The sequence below is a fragment of the Gambusia affinis genome, linkage group LG10 (assembly GCF_019740435.1).
Source record: "Gambusia affinis linkage group LG10, SWU_Gaff_1.0, whole genome shotgun sequence".
Lineage (NCBI taxonomy): Eukaryota > Metazoa > Chordata > Actinopteri > Cyprinodontiformes > Poeciliidae > Gambusia > Gambusia affinis.
Genome location: NC_057877.1, coordinates 11,433,266 through 11,446,391, shown reverse-complemented (window position 1 = coordinate 11,446,391; position 13,126 = coordinate 11,433,266). Strand labels below are relative to the sequence as shown.

General features: G+C 41.1%; 1 protein-coding gene across 6 annotated transcripts in view; it reads right to left on the bottom strand.

The window, feature by feature from the left end:
• The window catches only part of zgc:92140 (uncharacterized protein LOC447854 homolog), a 32,993-nt gene that overhangs the window by 6,792 nt on the left and 13,075 nt on the right, over positions 1-13,126 (bottom strand). For all 6 annotated transcript variants that reach the window (XM_044128664.1, XM_044128663.1, XM_044128667.1 and 3 more), the window contains exons 2-4: positions 12,266-12,395; positions 1,982-2,067; positions 186-253 (exon numbers count right to left, since the gene is read on the bottom strand). In XM_044128664.1, the coding sequence (XP_043984599.1) occupies positions 186-253; positions 1,982-2,067; positions 12,266-12,356 (245 nt within the window). In that variant the 5' untranslated portion in view covers positions 12,357-12,395. The remainder of the gene's footprint in view (positions 1-185; positions 254-1,981; positions 2,068-12,265; positions 12,396-13,126) is intronic.

Sequence of the window (13,126 nt, the reverse complement as noted above, 5' to 3'; positions counted from 1 at the left end):
AAATAAAAACCTGGATGCTTGAGCCATCATATTGGCATCACACAGTAGGACAGGTTCTTCCTGTGATAATTTATGCTGTTTTTTCCTTTAATCCATCACTCACTATGATCGATTATGTAAACGTACCCAGTTTATTTAACAAAGTATCTCTGAAGCAGCTCTAAGGGCTGCTGCCGTCCACCTACTTAGATTTGATGTTCGTTGCAGCCGCCTCTTTCTGCTGTTTGCCCCTGTACTCCACATTACTTTTCTCCTGAGAACAAACACACACAGATGCCATTAGTTTTCATTATTAGCAGACAGAACAGGTTCCAAACTCAAAGACGGGTATCAGCGGAGCGGCCACGCTGCTGACAAATCAAAAACCTGAATGACTGAGCTGCCCCCTCGCCCCGTTGCTGCAGGACATGGGTCACAGACATAATGTATGAGCATCTAATAAACCAGTTTCTCAGTGCTGATCAAGGTCAGCTCTAGTCAATCTTTCTGCAGCCATGTTCAGGTCATCAAGGGGGTTAGTGTTGACAACCCAGAAAGATTTAGAAGATACAGCTATTGTCTTTTCTTTATTGTGACATTGTCTCTATTGTAACTTTCAAATTTTGCCGCTTTAAGGTGATTGACTAGCATAGGGCCGTCTGTGGAATGAAAATGATGCATTGATTAAAAGAAGAAAAAGTGCAAGTAAAAATCTGAAACGTGTGCTGTGTGTATTTATCCCCCACAGGTCTTTATTTTGTAAAACCACCTTTTGCAGGAATTTCTGCTGCAGGAGAAATTTTCAAAACTTGCCACAGCTTCCTACTGGGAATCAGGTCTGTACTTTAGCCAGGCTATTTGCACACATAAATGTGAGTTGATAATAGACCCTTCCATTGCAGCGCAAACTGAGCTGTGGATCTCTGCAGCTCCTCCCGAGTTAACAGGACATGTTCTTTGTCTGACCTTTAAATGTAGATGAGCTATCATGTCTTGGTATGCTTGCAGTTGTGCCACTCTCTTTTCATTTTGAGATGTTAGAACAGTGCTCCATGATGCTGTTTGTTTTCTTCTATAAGAAACCTTTGTTTTAAAATATATAGGCTAGGGAATCCATTCAATAAAATATGCTTTTGGAACAACAAATTACACTTCAGTTAAAAACAAAAAAGAACAGATAGGGACTTTTGAAGCTTGCAAGAACATGTTTCCGACTATTCTTGGAAAGGTTTGACTTTTGTAAATCAAATCAATGAATGAACCGAGCACAGTGTTGGAGCAGCATAATAATAGTGTTGAAGCTCGTCTTCTGCTTGTAAACCTTGAGTTTTTATGAAACTGTGTTTCTGTAGTGTGATCCTCGCTGCTGTTTTACAATCAGGGTTTATTATGCTGCTCACTGTTTTAACAATTGCCAGGACGCCACTATGTCCACTTACAGGAAAAAAAAGAAACAACCTGTTCTTGTAATCTCTCACCATCATAATGTTCAGGCCTTCTGTGACCTGAGGAGGAAGTGGATTTATTCAGAGATAATGTGCCTCAGCTTATAAATTATTTACACCGTCAGGTAAGACATACTGGCAGTAAAATCATTTATGAGGTTTTAGAGCAAAGTGACTTTATGAAACTCCTCTGATGTGTTTAAAACCTAGAGATTTCTGCAGCGGCGGACTGGAAACCAACCATGCGCTCAGCCTACACATTCCACACACACCAGATTGTTGTCTCCACCTGCTTGTGAGGAACCTTTCTGTTTGCCTATGTGTATTTTCTTTTTTTGTGTGTGTGTGCTTGTGCAAAAAGAGTGTGTGTGTGCTGCACACAGACAGAGAGAGCTGCCTTTGGACACAAACGCAGGCCTGTTGGCTGGAGCTGATGAGCTGTCAGAGGAAGGTTTGAGTGTGTGCGGATGACAGGCTGTCAGTGGACTGGCTGCTGTATTTTGTGTGTGTGTGTGTGTGTGTGTGTGTGTGTGTGTGTGTGTGTGCCCGTCTCTCACCAGGTTCTCCTGGTTGCGTGCGTTCACCCGGTTTTCATCTCCTCTCATGTACTTCACCTCTTCCACTCCCTTCATCTTGTATTCGTCTGAGAACAGAAGAGTTGGCATGATTAAAGGAGGGGGAATTAACAATTACATGTATTTATGAGGAGTTACCCAGAGATGAAACGTCAAGCACATTCCTTTCATTCGCGTTTTGACAAATTCTGAGAGAAAAGATGGAGGGGTCAGGGGGGACAGAGAAACGTCCTTTTCTGCATCGTCACTGCATTATATTATCAGGACTGTTCATTATTCTATTGATTTTTAGCCACATGTGGTCGATGGTAATGCGAGAACAAAACCTGATGTGACATTTCATAATACGCATGACAGTCGAGGCGGAAGTACAGTTAGATGGGACACTGCTTTACCATTGGAGCATTAGAAATATAGAAGCAGCAACATAAAAACAGCAGGAGGAAATACCAGAGAAGACAGAGGAGAAAAGGAGAGAGGGTGATGATAAGAAGGAGGAAGATGGGGAGGATTAGAGACTAAATGAACAGCTTCTTGGCTACATGGACAGCTTAGACGGCTAAGACAGTTAGGAGGAGCTCAGTAGAGCTTTAAGACTTCATTGAAGATGACACGGCTCACGCACCGCCGTCCATCCCTCCTACCAACAGCGACTATTTAGGACAAGACGGAGATTTTACGTCGTCTTACTGACCATTTTAAAATTGCATTTTGTGTTGCATAAACTAATGTCATTTGTACACACTGTAAGTCCAAGTGCTTTCCATAATTAAAAGACTAAATACACGGAAGTGGTGAAAATGGAGAATTACATAAGGACAAAAACATCAAACAAGGCTAAAACATGATATAAGTGAAAAGACAATTGCCTGTACTTCAAAGCTTCAGTAAACAATGATGTTTTCAGTACTGACTTAAAGGCCCATCTCAGATTTTAGTTGGGGGTTTTTTGTCCTGGAGCGTGACCCATATTGCCCGAATGGACACTCAGAGAAGAAGAAGAAGCCATTACTTCAATAGCAACGAAAGCCAGACTACAGTTTGCAAATGCACACGGAAACAAAGTCCTTCATTTCTGAAGACATGTCCTGTTGTCTGATAAAACTAGCATAGATGGGTTTTGCCATAATAACCATAGTTACATGTGAAGGAAATGGACAAAAACCCGAGAACACTATTCAATTATGAAGCATGGAGGAGGCTGTATTATGTTTGCAGGTGTTTTGTTGAAGGAGGGACTGGTGCACATCAAGAAAATATGGCATCATTAGGTAAGACCATTATGTGGAAAGCTTGAAGCAACATCTTAAAAGCTACAAGAGCTAAGAGCTTAAGAGTTACAAAGTGGCTTAAAAACAACAGAATCAATGTTTTGGTAGCCATCACAAAGTTCAGTCATCAGGCTCCCAGGAAAATGTGTAGGAAGAACTAAAATGGCATTGAAAACAGCCTGAAAACATCAGTTAAGTAAGGAGGAATGGGCCAAATATCCAGCACAGTATTGTGGGAAGCTCATAGAAGGATACCCAAAACCTATTCAAGTCGTACAGTTTAAACTTCAGGCTGAAATAAAAATAAAAATTATTTAACTAGAAATATCAAAATTATGTGGAAGCTCATAGAAGGATACCTGATATTTAACAATAAGAAGTAGTTTTTGTAACCGTAACTGAACATAAACTGGAACAATTTAGCAGCATTTTGCAGGAATATTTATTTGGTTTATGTAAATATTTGGTTTCACTTGATGAAAATATGCACCTTAAAAGTGTATTTTGAATAAACAAAAAACAAAAAAACAATTTACCTGGATTTTACAGTTTTAATTTTGCACAGTGGCACAGTTGGTAGCACTGATGCCTTGCAGCAAGAAGGTCCTAGGTTCGATTCCCGGCCTGGGGTCTTTCTGCATGTTCTCCCTGTGCATGTTTGGTTCTCTCCAGGTACTCCAGCTTCCTCCCACAGTCCAAAAACATGACTGTTAGGGTTTCTCTAAATTGAGTGTGTGTGTGAATGGCTGTTTCTCCTGTCTGTCTCTGTGTTGCCCTGCGACAGACTGACGACCTGTGCAGGGTGTACCACAACTCTCGCCTGGAACGTTTACTGGAGATAGACACCAGCAACCCTCCTGACCCCACGAATGGATGGATGGATGGATACATTTTTAACCAATTCGGCATAGGAAATGGCACACATTACAGCAAATATGTAGAAGTTGGTAAATATTTAATTGTAATTCATAATAAAAAAATATGCATTTCATTCATAATAGAGCCAACCAACTCAAGAATGAGCTGACCACCACCAGCACTGAGAATTATCAGCTGAATGCCTGCTTGTCTTTTAAGGTAACCGCTGACAGTGATAAAACACATAAAAAGCAGCAACACCTGATTTTATCTGTTCCACATCTTGTTTGTCTGCCCTCACTATCAGCAGCGACTCCGTTCCTGTCTGTGTTTATATCTGCATGGCCCTTTGAACCCAGCTGAAGCTCTCCCTCCCCTCTGCTCACGCTCCTCCTGTACCTTGATCACCTGTGTGTCTTGCATTCGAGCACAATATCACGCCTTCCTGCGAGTCAACACGTACGTCATTGCAGAGCCTAACGGCGGCCCGCGGTTTAACGACAAATCATCTGTTCAAGAACGTGGTGTCGGGAAGCGGCGCTACTCCTCTGCTGTTTATGCCAGGAATGTAAACGAGTTTCAGCAAAGCCGCTCCGGTCTGAACATGCCACCGCTCACAAACGGCTCCTTAACGCAACGCAGGCTCACCGAGGCTGGATGTGCTCGGTAAACACATGGCACATCGCAGCGCTGCAGCAGGAAGCAGAATTAAGAGCCGCTTCCTCTGCTCTCCAGTATGGCATTACAACCGTATACACTGATGTCAAGCTGTGTAAGCTGTCAATTAGGGTGGATACAGCAGGCAGGGAAATTAGCAGCTCTAGGCCACAGAGATGGATCTAAATGTACATTTGCACATAGCGGTTATGAGAAATGCCATTTTATGATGCTGGATTTGCCTGAATATTCTCTCCCAGTTCAACTATCCTGGCTAAGCCTAACGTGATGAATATAGGAAGATCAAAGTGGCCCAGCTTACACCATCACAGACTTCAGTTTAGATAGGAGCAAAAAAAAAAAAAGGGTGAGTTGCATGTGTGTGTGTGTGTGGCCGTCCCTGTCAAAAGAAATGACACGGATGTTTCGTCACGTCGTTGCCAGGGGAGGGAAACGAAAAGCCGTCAGAGAAGAGAGAGAGAAAAAGAGGGAGAGGGAGATGAAAGGACTATTTCGAGAAGCTGTGGTTTTGTGATGTGGACATCTTTCTCGTCTCTGATTAGAGAGCAGGGATCTGCGCTGACCTTAAGGACCCGTTGCGAGTGCACGACGGATGTGTCTGTGGGACTGTTTCAGAGTCAGAATGCCTCCGAATCTGAATGTCGCCGCATCAGAGTGTCTGCGCGGCGCGTGAGTCATTTAAATGGCCTTATTTGGCCATGTATGCTCTCACAGCCCGGCCTGTCCTGTGGCTATGTCACTCTGTCCTTCCTGCCGAGCGTCCTCCCTCCCAACCCAACTGGCTGCAAGCCATCGGCAGCCTGGCATCAACATTTACACCTGAGCTGAAGTCAAAAATCACGCACACCAAACGGTCATCGGCAGTGAACATAAATCAGAGTCGGGTTTATTGTGGCGGCCGTGAAATGACAAAAGTGGAAGTTTACACTATTAAACCAGCTGTGACATATTTACAAATGTAAATCTTATCCCATTGTGTTGCATCGGCAAAGTTATGGTCTTATGCAAGAACACATAAAAAATGTATTATGAAAAAATGTATTATTTATTTGTATTCATATAGAACAGCCGGCAGTACTGGACTGGCTGATGGGCTTAGGCGCTTGTAAAAAAGAACAACTCTAAATAAATTTAGCTAAATAAATGGACACATATCAATGAGTATACAAATATATATGACATATTAATCCATATAATTTAAATTGATCATTCACATACCAACGGACGCTTTTAATGTGATTCTGGTATAATATACAAAACTGACAAGAATTGGTAAACAAAGTTTTACTTTGAATGTTATAAAATTTAATGAGTGTGTTTCAGCTGCTCTCCGTCTGGCTCTTTGCAACACAGAAAACCACGTGAGCAGGTCATATGGCACAGATGGTTAAAATGCTGCAACAGTCTCACCTTTCACTGTATTTATGATTTTAAAAAGGACTGAAACGTGTTCAACTCTTAGAGGAAACCCAGAATTAAGTAAAAAATAATCTGCACAGCTGCCTTTAATATAGCTCAGTGAGTTACGCAAGTACAATCACAGAACTGGAAAATTTAAGCTAAGCAACCTCTAAAAAAACTGCTTACTTTACAAAAAGGTAGAATATGTAGTATGAATTGGGCTGCATAGATGATAAGGGGGAAGTGAATATCCTGAATCAGAGAGACAGGAGCTCTTTCTAAGGAGTCGTCCTGCAGGAGAAGTGCTGTAGACAAACAGAGGGCATCGGCATGGACTTGAGGCAGGGCTGTAATTTGACCCGATGCTTTCAAAAGCCAGTCAATCAAATGTGAATGCACAAGAGAACAAATTGCAATCATTATCACAATATTAACATGCGGAATATCAAAATCTCTAAAGACTGCTCGGATGCGACATTTGGTAGCCTATTATGTTTCAATTCTGTGCTTGAATTTTATAACCAGCCAGTTGGAGGGATGAACTCTCACTGCCCTTGATGCCAACACCTAATATAGATTTTAGTGGCCTGTGGAGACGCAACATCACACTCACATGTTTTCCTGATATCATGCAACCGGACACGGCACAAATCGTAATGGGACTTGCTCTTTTAAATGCTTGTCCAGTGAGAACATTTTCCAGATAATTTTGAAATACATAATGGCGGCAAAGAGTTTGGCTGAGGACGGAACGAAGAACAAAATTTGAGCTAGTTCTGCTGTAATAAGTAGAAATGAAGCTGTTGGGATTAGTAGCAGATCCCTGATCACTATTTGACTCACTTTTTTTATAGAAGCAACCAGTGCAAGTGTGGGGAAGAAAAATCTGTTTAGGAGTTATGTAGTTATACAGCTACAGTTATCTGTCTTTTATTAAAGACTAATGAAATATGTTGAACCTTCACCTTCTGCTGGACACATTTTATATCCATCATAAGTTGTTTTTTGCTTAGGAATTAAGTATATTCTAATATTAATGGGACTGTATTGATTTTAGATAAATGTTTGGCATATTTACAAGGATTACACGGACTATGAATAAATGGTGGGCTATTGTGATAACATAAAAGTGCAGGGGAGCGTTTAATTGCCGTTAGATGTTTGAGAAGACGTCGTAATGTGATGTGTTATTGTTACGACAGACTTCCTCTTTAACTTACAAAGATACCTGTAAGGTGCAACACAAGTAATTCATAACAACATTCAACAGTGTGCATATAGTCAACATTGGTTCAGCATCTTATTAGTCATATCTGTAGACCAGAAGATGAACGTATTAAATGTGTGTAGTTTCTTTAAACTGAGCACTTTATTTCCTGCCCAGTCAGACCTTGTGGTCTCCCACTTCTACTGAAAATGAGCGATGTGCCACTTTCACCTCCTGGTGATGGATTTGCTTGCCAGGGCAGCAACTTTTGACCTTTTTAGGTCTTCTGCAAGTTTTTTTTTTTTTTTTTGCCATTTCTGTGCACTGCCCTGTAAAGAATTAGCTTTTAATAGGCCAGAAGTGTAGATGTTTGCTGTGAGTTGAAGACATTATTTAAGTTTTATAATTGACACATAGGAGTTCCTAAAAATAAGATAGTGAAGCATATGCATCTTGCTTCTATGGTGACTCAAAACTGACCTTTATATTTGTAATGGCTGGGATTTTGTTAATAAGTCAAAACAGAAAAGATACCTTCATTTTATTTAATATGCTAGAAAAGGGCATTTTCTTTACTTCATGGCTTCAAACATAGTTTAAGAACCGTCTGAATGGGAACTTTATTAGAAAAACAAAAGTTAAGAAATCAAAGTTGGGCAAAATGGAAATCCAGAGTTTGAGCCTCAAAGAAAGAATTAAAGCGCCTCCTCTAATCAGAATATGTCAACTGTCAAAAAACTACAAACTAGACATTATATTGTTTATTGCATAATTAAACATATTTGCATTCATAAGTATATATATAAAAAATATAGAAATTAAATTTTAGGGGCTGAGAAGTTATTGTCCTTTTCTCCCCACACTGAGACGTTTTACTCCTTTAAGACCAGAGTTGGAGAGCAGAAAGGAAGGGCAAAGAGTGAAATCATAGAGGTCTGTTGACAATTTTCTCTGGATCTGATGCATGGTTTAAATAACAGTGAAATGTGTATGCTGGATGTCTCTCTGAATGTTTGGGTGCTGCATCATGCAATCTAGCAAATACATGCAGCACATTACAGCGTTATCTGCTCTCAGATCTCCTCTCCCTGCGATTATTCCCCAGATCAACAGCTTGATGCTGAGGAGGGAGAGTGTTGCTATTTTTCCTCGCTGTTTGTGTAATGGAGCTCTGCCTTTTTCCGGTTATTGTGTGGGAGCAGCTAAGAGGGCTGGGGGGCGGGTAAGGCGGGTGGTTTAAGGCCAGGCTGGAGTCTGGATGGACAAGTCCAAATATCTGGGACGCACTCGCACCAAAATCTGCTGGTGGGCGTTTCAGTGTGAGAAAGAAGAAGAGGGTAACTAAACACGCCGACGTATGGCACACACACTCACCGACACGCAGGCCACTGGGGGGTAAATTTATGAGCGTAAGCGAGACGGACTGTCTGACCAGGGGTTACCAGTCTTTTCAACCTCAGTTATGAGAAGTGAAACGAACGCAGAGAGGAAGCTGGAGAAGGGTGGAGGGATTGAGAGGTAAAAGATGACATGAGGTAGATAAGAAGAAATAAGGGAGCTTAGAAAAACAAATTTTAAAAGAGCTAGGAATCAATCAGGCTACTCAAGTCACACATCCACTGTATGCAAATACATGTGAACAAGTCCAAACAGTAGTCTGCCCCATCCACAGCTACTCCACATTCCACTTTAATCAAAAGACAGCAGAAAGGGGACGGGACAAGCCGGGAGGAAACGGGAGGAAGGGATGTGAAAGGACACAAGGTTTTGACCTAATGTTGCACAAGAGACGAGAGGAAAAGAGCCACGCATTAGAAAAGCGGGGAGATGAACGCAGGAAAAGAGGGAGGAGGGAGATGGGGGTCATGGAGACCTAAAATAGACAGAGTGGCAGAGAGAAAAAAGGGAGAGACGAATGAGGCCTGGAGCAGGGGGAAGGAAAGGAGGCGATCTGGAAGTGGCTGGAAAGTTTAGAGGAGAGAGAAAACGATGAGTATCTACACATGTCAGTCTCCTTTCCTCTCTCAAGGAAATTACTCTCTTCGGACTGCCTCCTTCTCATTCTCTGGCTCGTTTTGTTCTCTAATAGAAAATCAAAAGAGAGAAGAGTGTAGAAATCTCCGGGGTGAAGAGAGAAGAACGTGTCTGAGAGAGAGTAGTAGGATGGGAAAGGAGCAGAAAGTCAACGGGAGGTGGAAGGGAAGAGCGGAAAAGGGTCAAAGGAAAACCATGAGAGACGATGGTAGGGGGGGTCTCCTATGGATCATCTGCCATAATTCATCCAACTGTGTCACTCCTAATTCTTAATCTCTGCTAATCCGACGACAGCCATCATCTCTTTTTCATTCCAGTCCCTTATTACATCACAGCTGGCTGCATGCAATTAAAGATAGAGCTGCAGCCGTCACTAATGAACCTCGGGCCGGTTTTCCTTTCCACCCATCAGATAATTAAAGTAGGAGGTCTTTCCCTGGATCATTCATGGTTCAAACTCAAATCTCCACCAACAACACTTGTGACTGTGTGGAAAAACAAAAACATTAAATGACTGGGAAACTCTAAAAAAGAGTCCACCTCTACCGATCTATTTTTAGAGAAACAAACATCCTTTGCCAGTTTCTACCCAAATTCAAGCCCTTCTGGTTTCCATTTAAACAAACCATCTCGTGGCCAGCTTTTTAAACCACTACATAACAGAGCACATCATAGTTAAGTCATCTGAGAATATAGAAATATTCAAATCTCAGGTGCACATTTCATTTTCTGCATTAGATTTTATAATACACACAGTTTCCATTGCATGTCAGTCTAGTTTCCTTCAGTATTAACATCTACGATTAATTTGGGACGGACATGGAATTTCCCAAACTGAAGCGGAGCGAGAAGAATTGAGCAACATTTTCCACAGGAAAATTTCAAACATTTTTACAAAAACACTCTGATTCCAAAATATTTGAAGGAAAATGGGGCTTTACTCTGAATTTGTCACCTTTAAATGCATGTATGACGAAAAACCTCCTCAGCTGGTGCTACCTAAAAACCTCTGTTGACAAGAAAAGATTGAAAACACTTTCAACAGGATGAGGTTCTATCTTCACTGACTAAATTATATTAAATGAAGGACTGGAATTTACAGGGTGCAATTTGCAGCTTCTGGCCTGACCAGAAAAGTGATAAGTGTTTAATTGTTATGAATAGGCCTGTCAAGATAAACAATAAATCAATTAATCGCGCAATAAATTAAAACTATCGACGTCAATTTAATTATCGCCTTTATCGTCTCTTCCAGCCTTTTTCTCTTTCTGTTGATGATACTAAGAAAGGCTCAACTCCGGTGCTCTCCACTGACCCTCCCTTCCCCATATCCTTAGTGTAATGCCCATCGCACACTACACAATCTTATAGCTGTCGGCCCATGTGAGATCACACATTAGCTGACAGAAATCCTAGGTATAACGGTTTGATCGGGTTCGTTCCTGCCATGTGGTGTCCAACAATGAGCACAAAATAATGGCTACAATTCCAGTTAACTCATTTTAAAACCAGGCATTAATCAATTCTTTACTACAATCTACCTGCAACGCATGTGGCTCTAGTGTCAGCGTAACGTCCCGACTGAATGAAAATCATTAGAACCGATTTATGTCACGTTAACGAAGAACAGCTGAAAAGTTACCGGGTTCATCAACTGCAGTAGCAACTTCACTCCAACTCCTCCCCCTTTTATTCTTTAAACTAAATGTTGAATAAACATTAAAACTGTTTCCATGTATCATCTCCAATGTCCACTGGACTTCTGCTGTGTCAGCTGTTTGGGATTCCCCTCCAAAATTTTCCCTCAGAAAGCACAGAGGAGAATCCACGCTTTCTGATTGGCTCCATGTCACTTTCAACAGGCTGCGTTATCGCTACCAGTCGGAAAACCCCTGATTTAGATCGGAGCGGCCACAACAATCTACCATAACACACCACATACTACAGGATGATTGGTTACGAAATCGCAAGCAACAGTTTTAGAACGATGGTCGTAAGGGGAAAAATCGGGGCAAAAAAATCATGTAGTGTGAACTATTGCATCAGGTAGTTGGATGTGCCCATCTTTGTTTAAATCTAATGATTATTGAAGGGCAATATAGTATACAGACTTCATAATCTGCACTCTTTTGGTTGAATGCAGTATTTATTTCCCCTTTGGCTTTATGTTATTTAGTTTTTATTCAAGTATATTTGTGTTAATGGAGACTGAGAATCCATTTTATTTTTATTTTTGGTTGTTTTGTTTATTTTATCAGTTCCAGTGTTAAGTGTTCTTTTGAAAATAAAGTGTATCTATCTTTGGAGAAAATCACATGCATTATTACGTCATTTCCATTAAATCATTGTAAAAAGGTCTTCAAACAATATTACTGTTTATCGCAATAATATTTGAGACAATTAATCGCTCAGCAAAATTTGTTATTGTGACAGGCCAACTTATGAAACATGTCTGAGTTTCATTATGTTAAAATTGTTACAGCATAGCTAGTTTCCTAACTTTTTACCCAGCCCCACTTTAGAGTGGACTCAAAGTTATCTCTCCATCCAGTTTAGTGCTGAAATATTAATCTCCAGCGTCGCTCTTATCACCAACATTATCACCCTCTGGGTACTTCCTCTCTCCTATATGAGCAGTAAACACAGAAGACTCTAATAAAACTGCAGTTGTTGATACTCATATTTTCCAAACCAGAGAACCCAGCTCAGCCAGAGGGCTCTGCGGGTTCAGAGCGAGGCCACGGGTCTGCGCTGAACTCAGCTGTGGAGTGAGACGGAGTTGCGGGCATCGTCCTGACAGCCAGGAGTAAAACTGACCAGAGTAGAGGTCTCCGTTGCTGTAGGCCTTCCCGCGTCCCTCCTCATCGTTGGGCACGGCCGACACCTGCTTGGCCGAGGTGCAGCCCATGACCTCACTGTCTGAAACTTCTCCTCATCGCACTCACACCTGGACGGGGCAGAGAGCAGAGATTTACAATCACAACACACACAATAAAATGCATGTCAAAATAGAACTGGGTGGAGAAAGCAGAAGTTATCTATATTTGAGAAAACTGTACACACTTAACCTTTAATACCTCTATGTCTGTTAACAAACCTAACTAAACCAAAAGCATTTCTATTTGCTACATGTCAAAATAAGAGAGAATTTGTATTAATTTGATCAAATTCAGAAGATTACATTATAAACTTGAGGATAAAAACAAACAAATGGTGACATCATAACTTTGGAAGATTCTGATAATTCACACAACTTGAGTTAAGTGACGGTACAGTATGTGGATGTATTTTACACACCGCCTCCTTATGTGACATCACTGGAATAATCAACGCAAATCAGTCATAATATTAAAAATAATAACTGCTGACCTCCATGCGTCTCATTAAATTTTCCAGATGCTTGAAGACGCCACATTAGACTACAGACCAGAGTAAACAGATAAGAATATCAATCATACAGTTGAGGAACGAGATCAATCCCAGAAGAAAATTAAACGGCTTCGTGAAGATGCTGCCGATAAGATTATCCACAGTAAAGCAACGGTTTTCCTAGAAGCAGCATTCAATTTTTATGCATCTCATATCCGGAATAAACTTCCAGAAAATTGCAAAAGAGCTCAATCACTGCGTTTCTTTAAATCGAGACCAATACCACACCTGTTTAGAGCTGCTAATGAA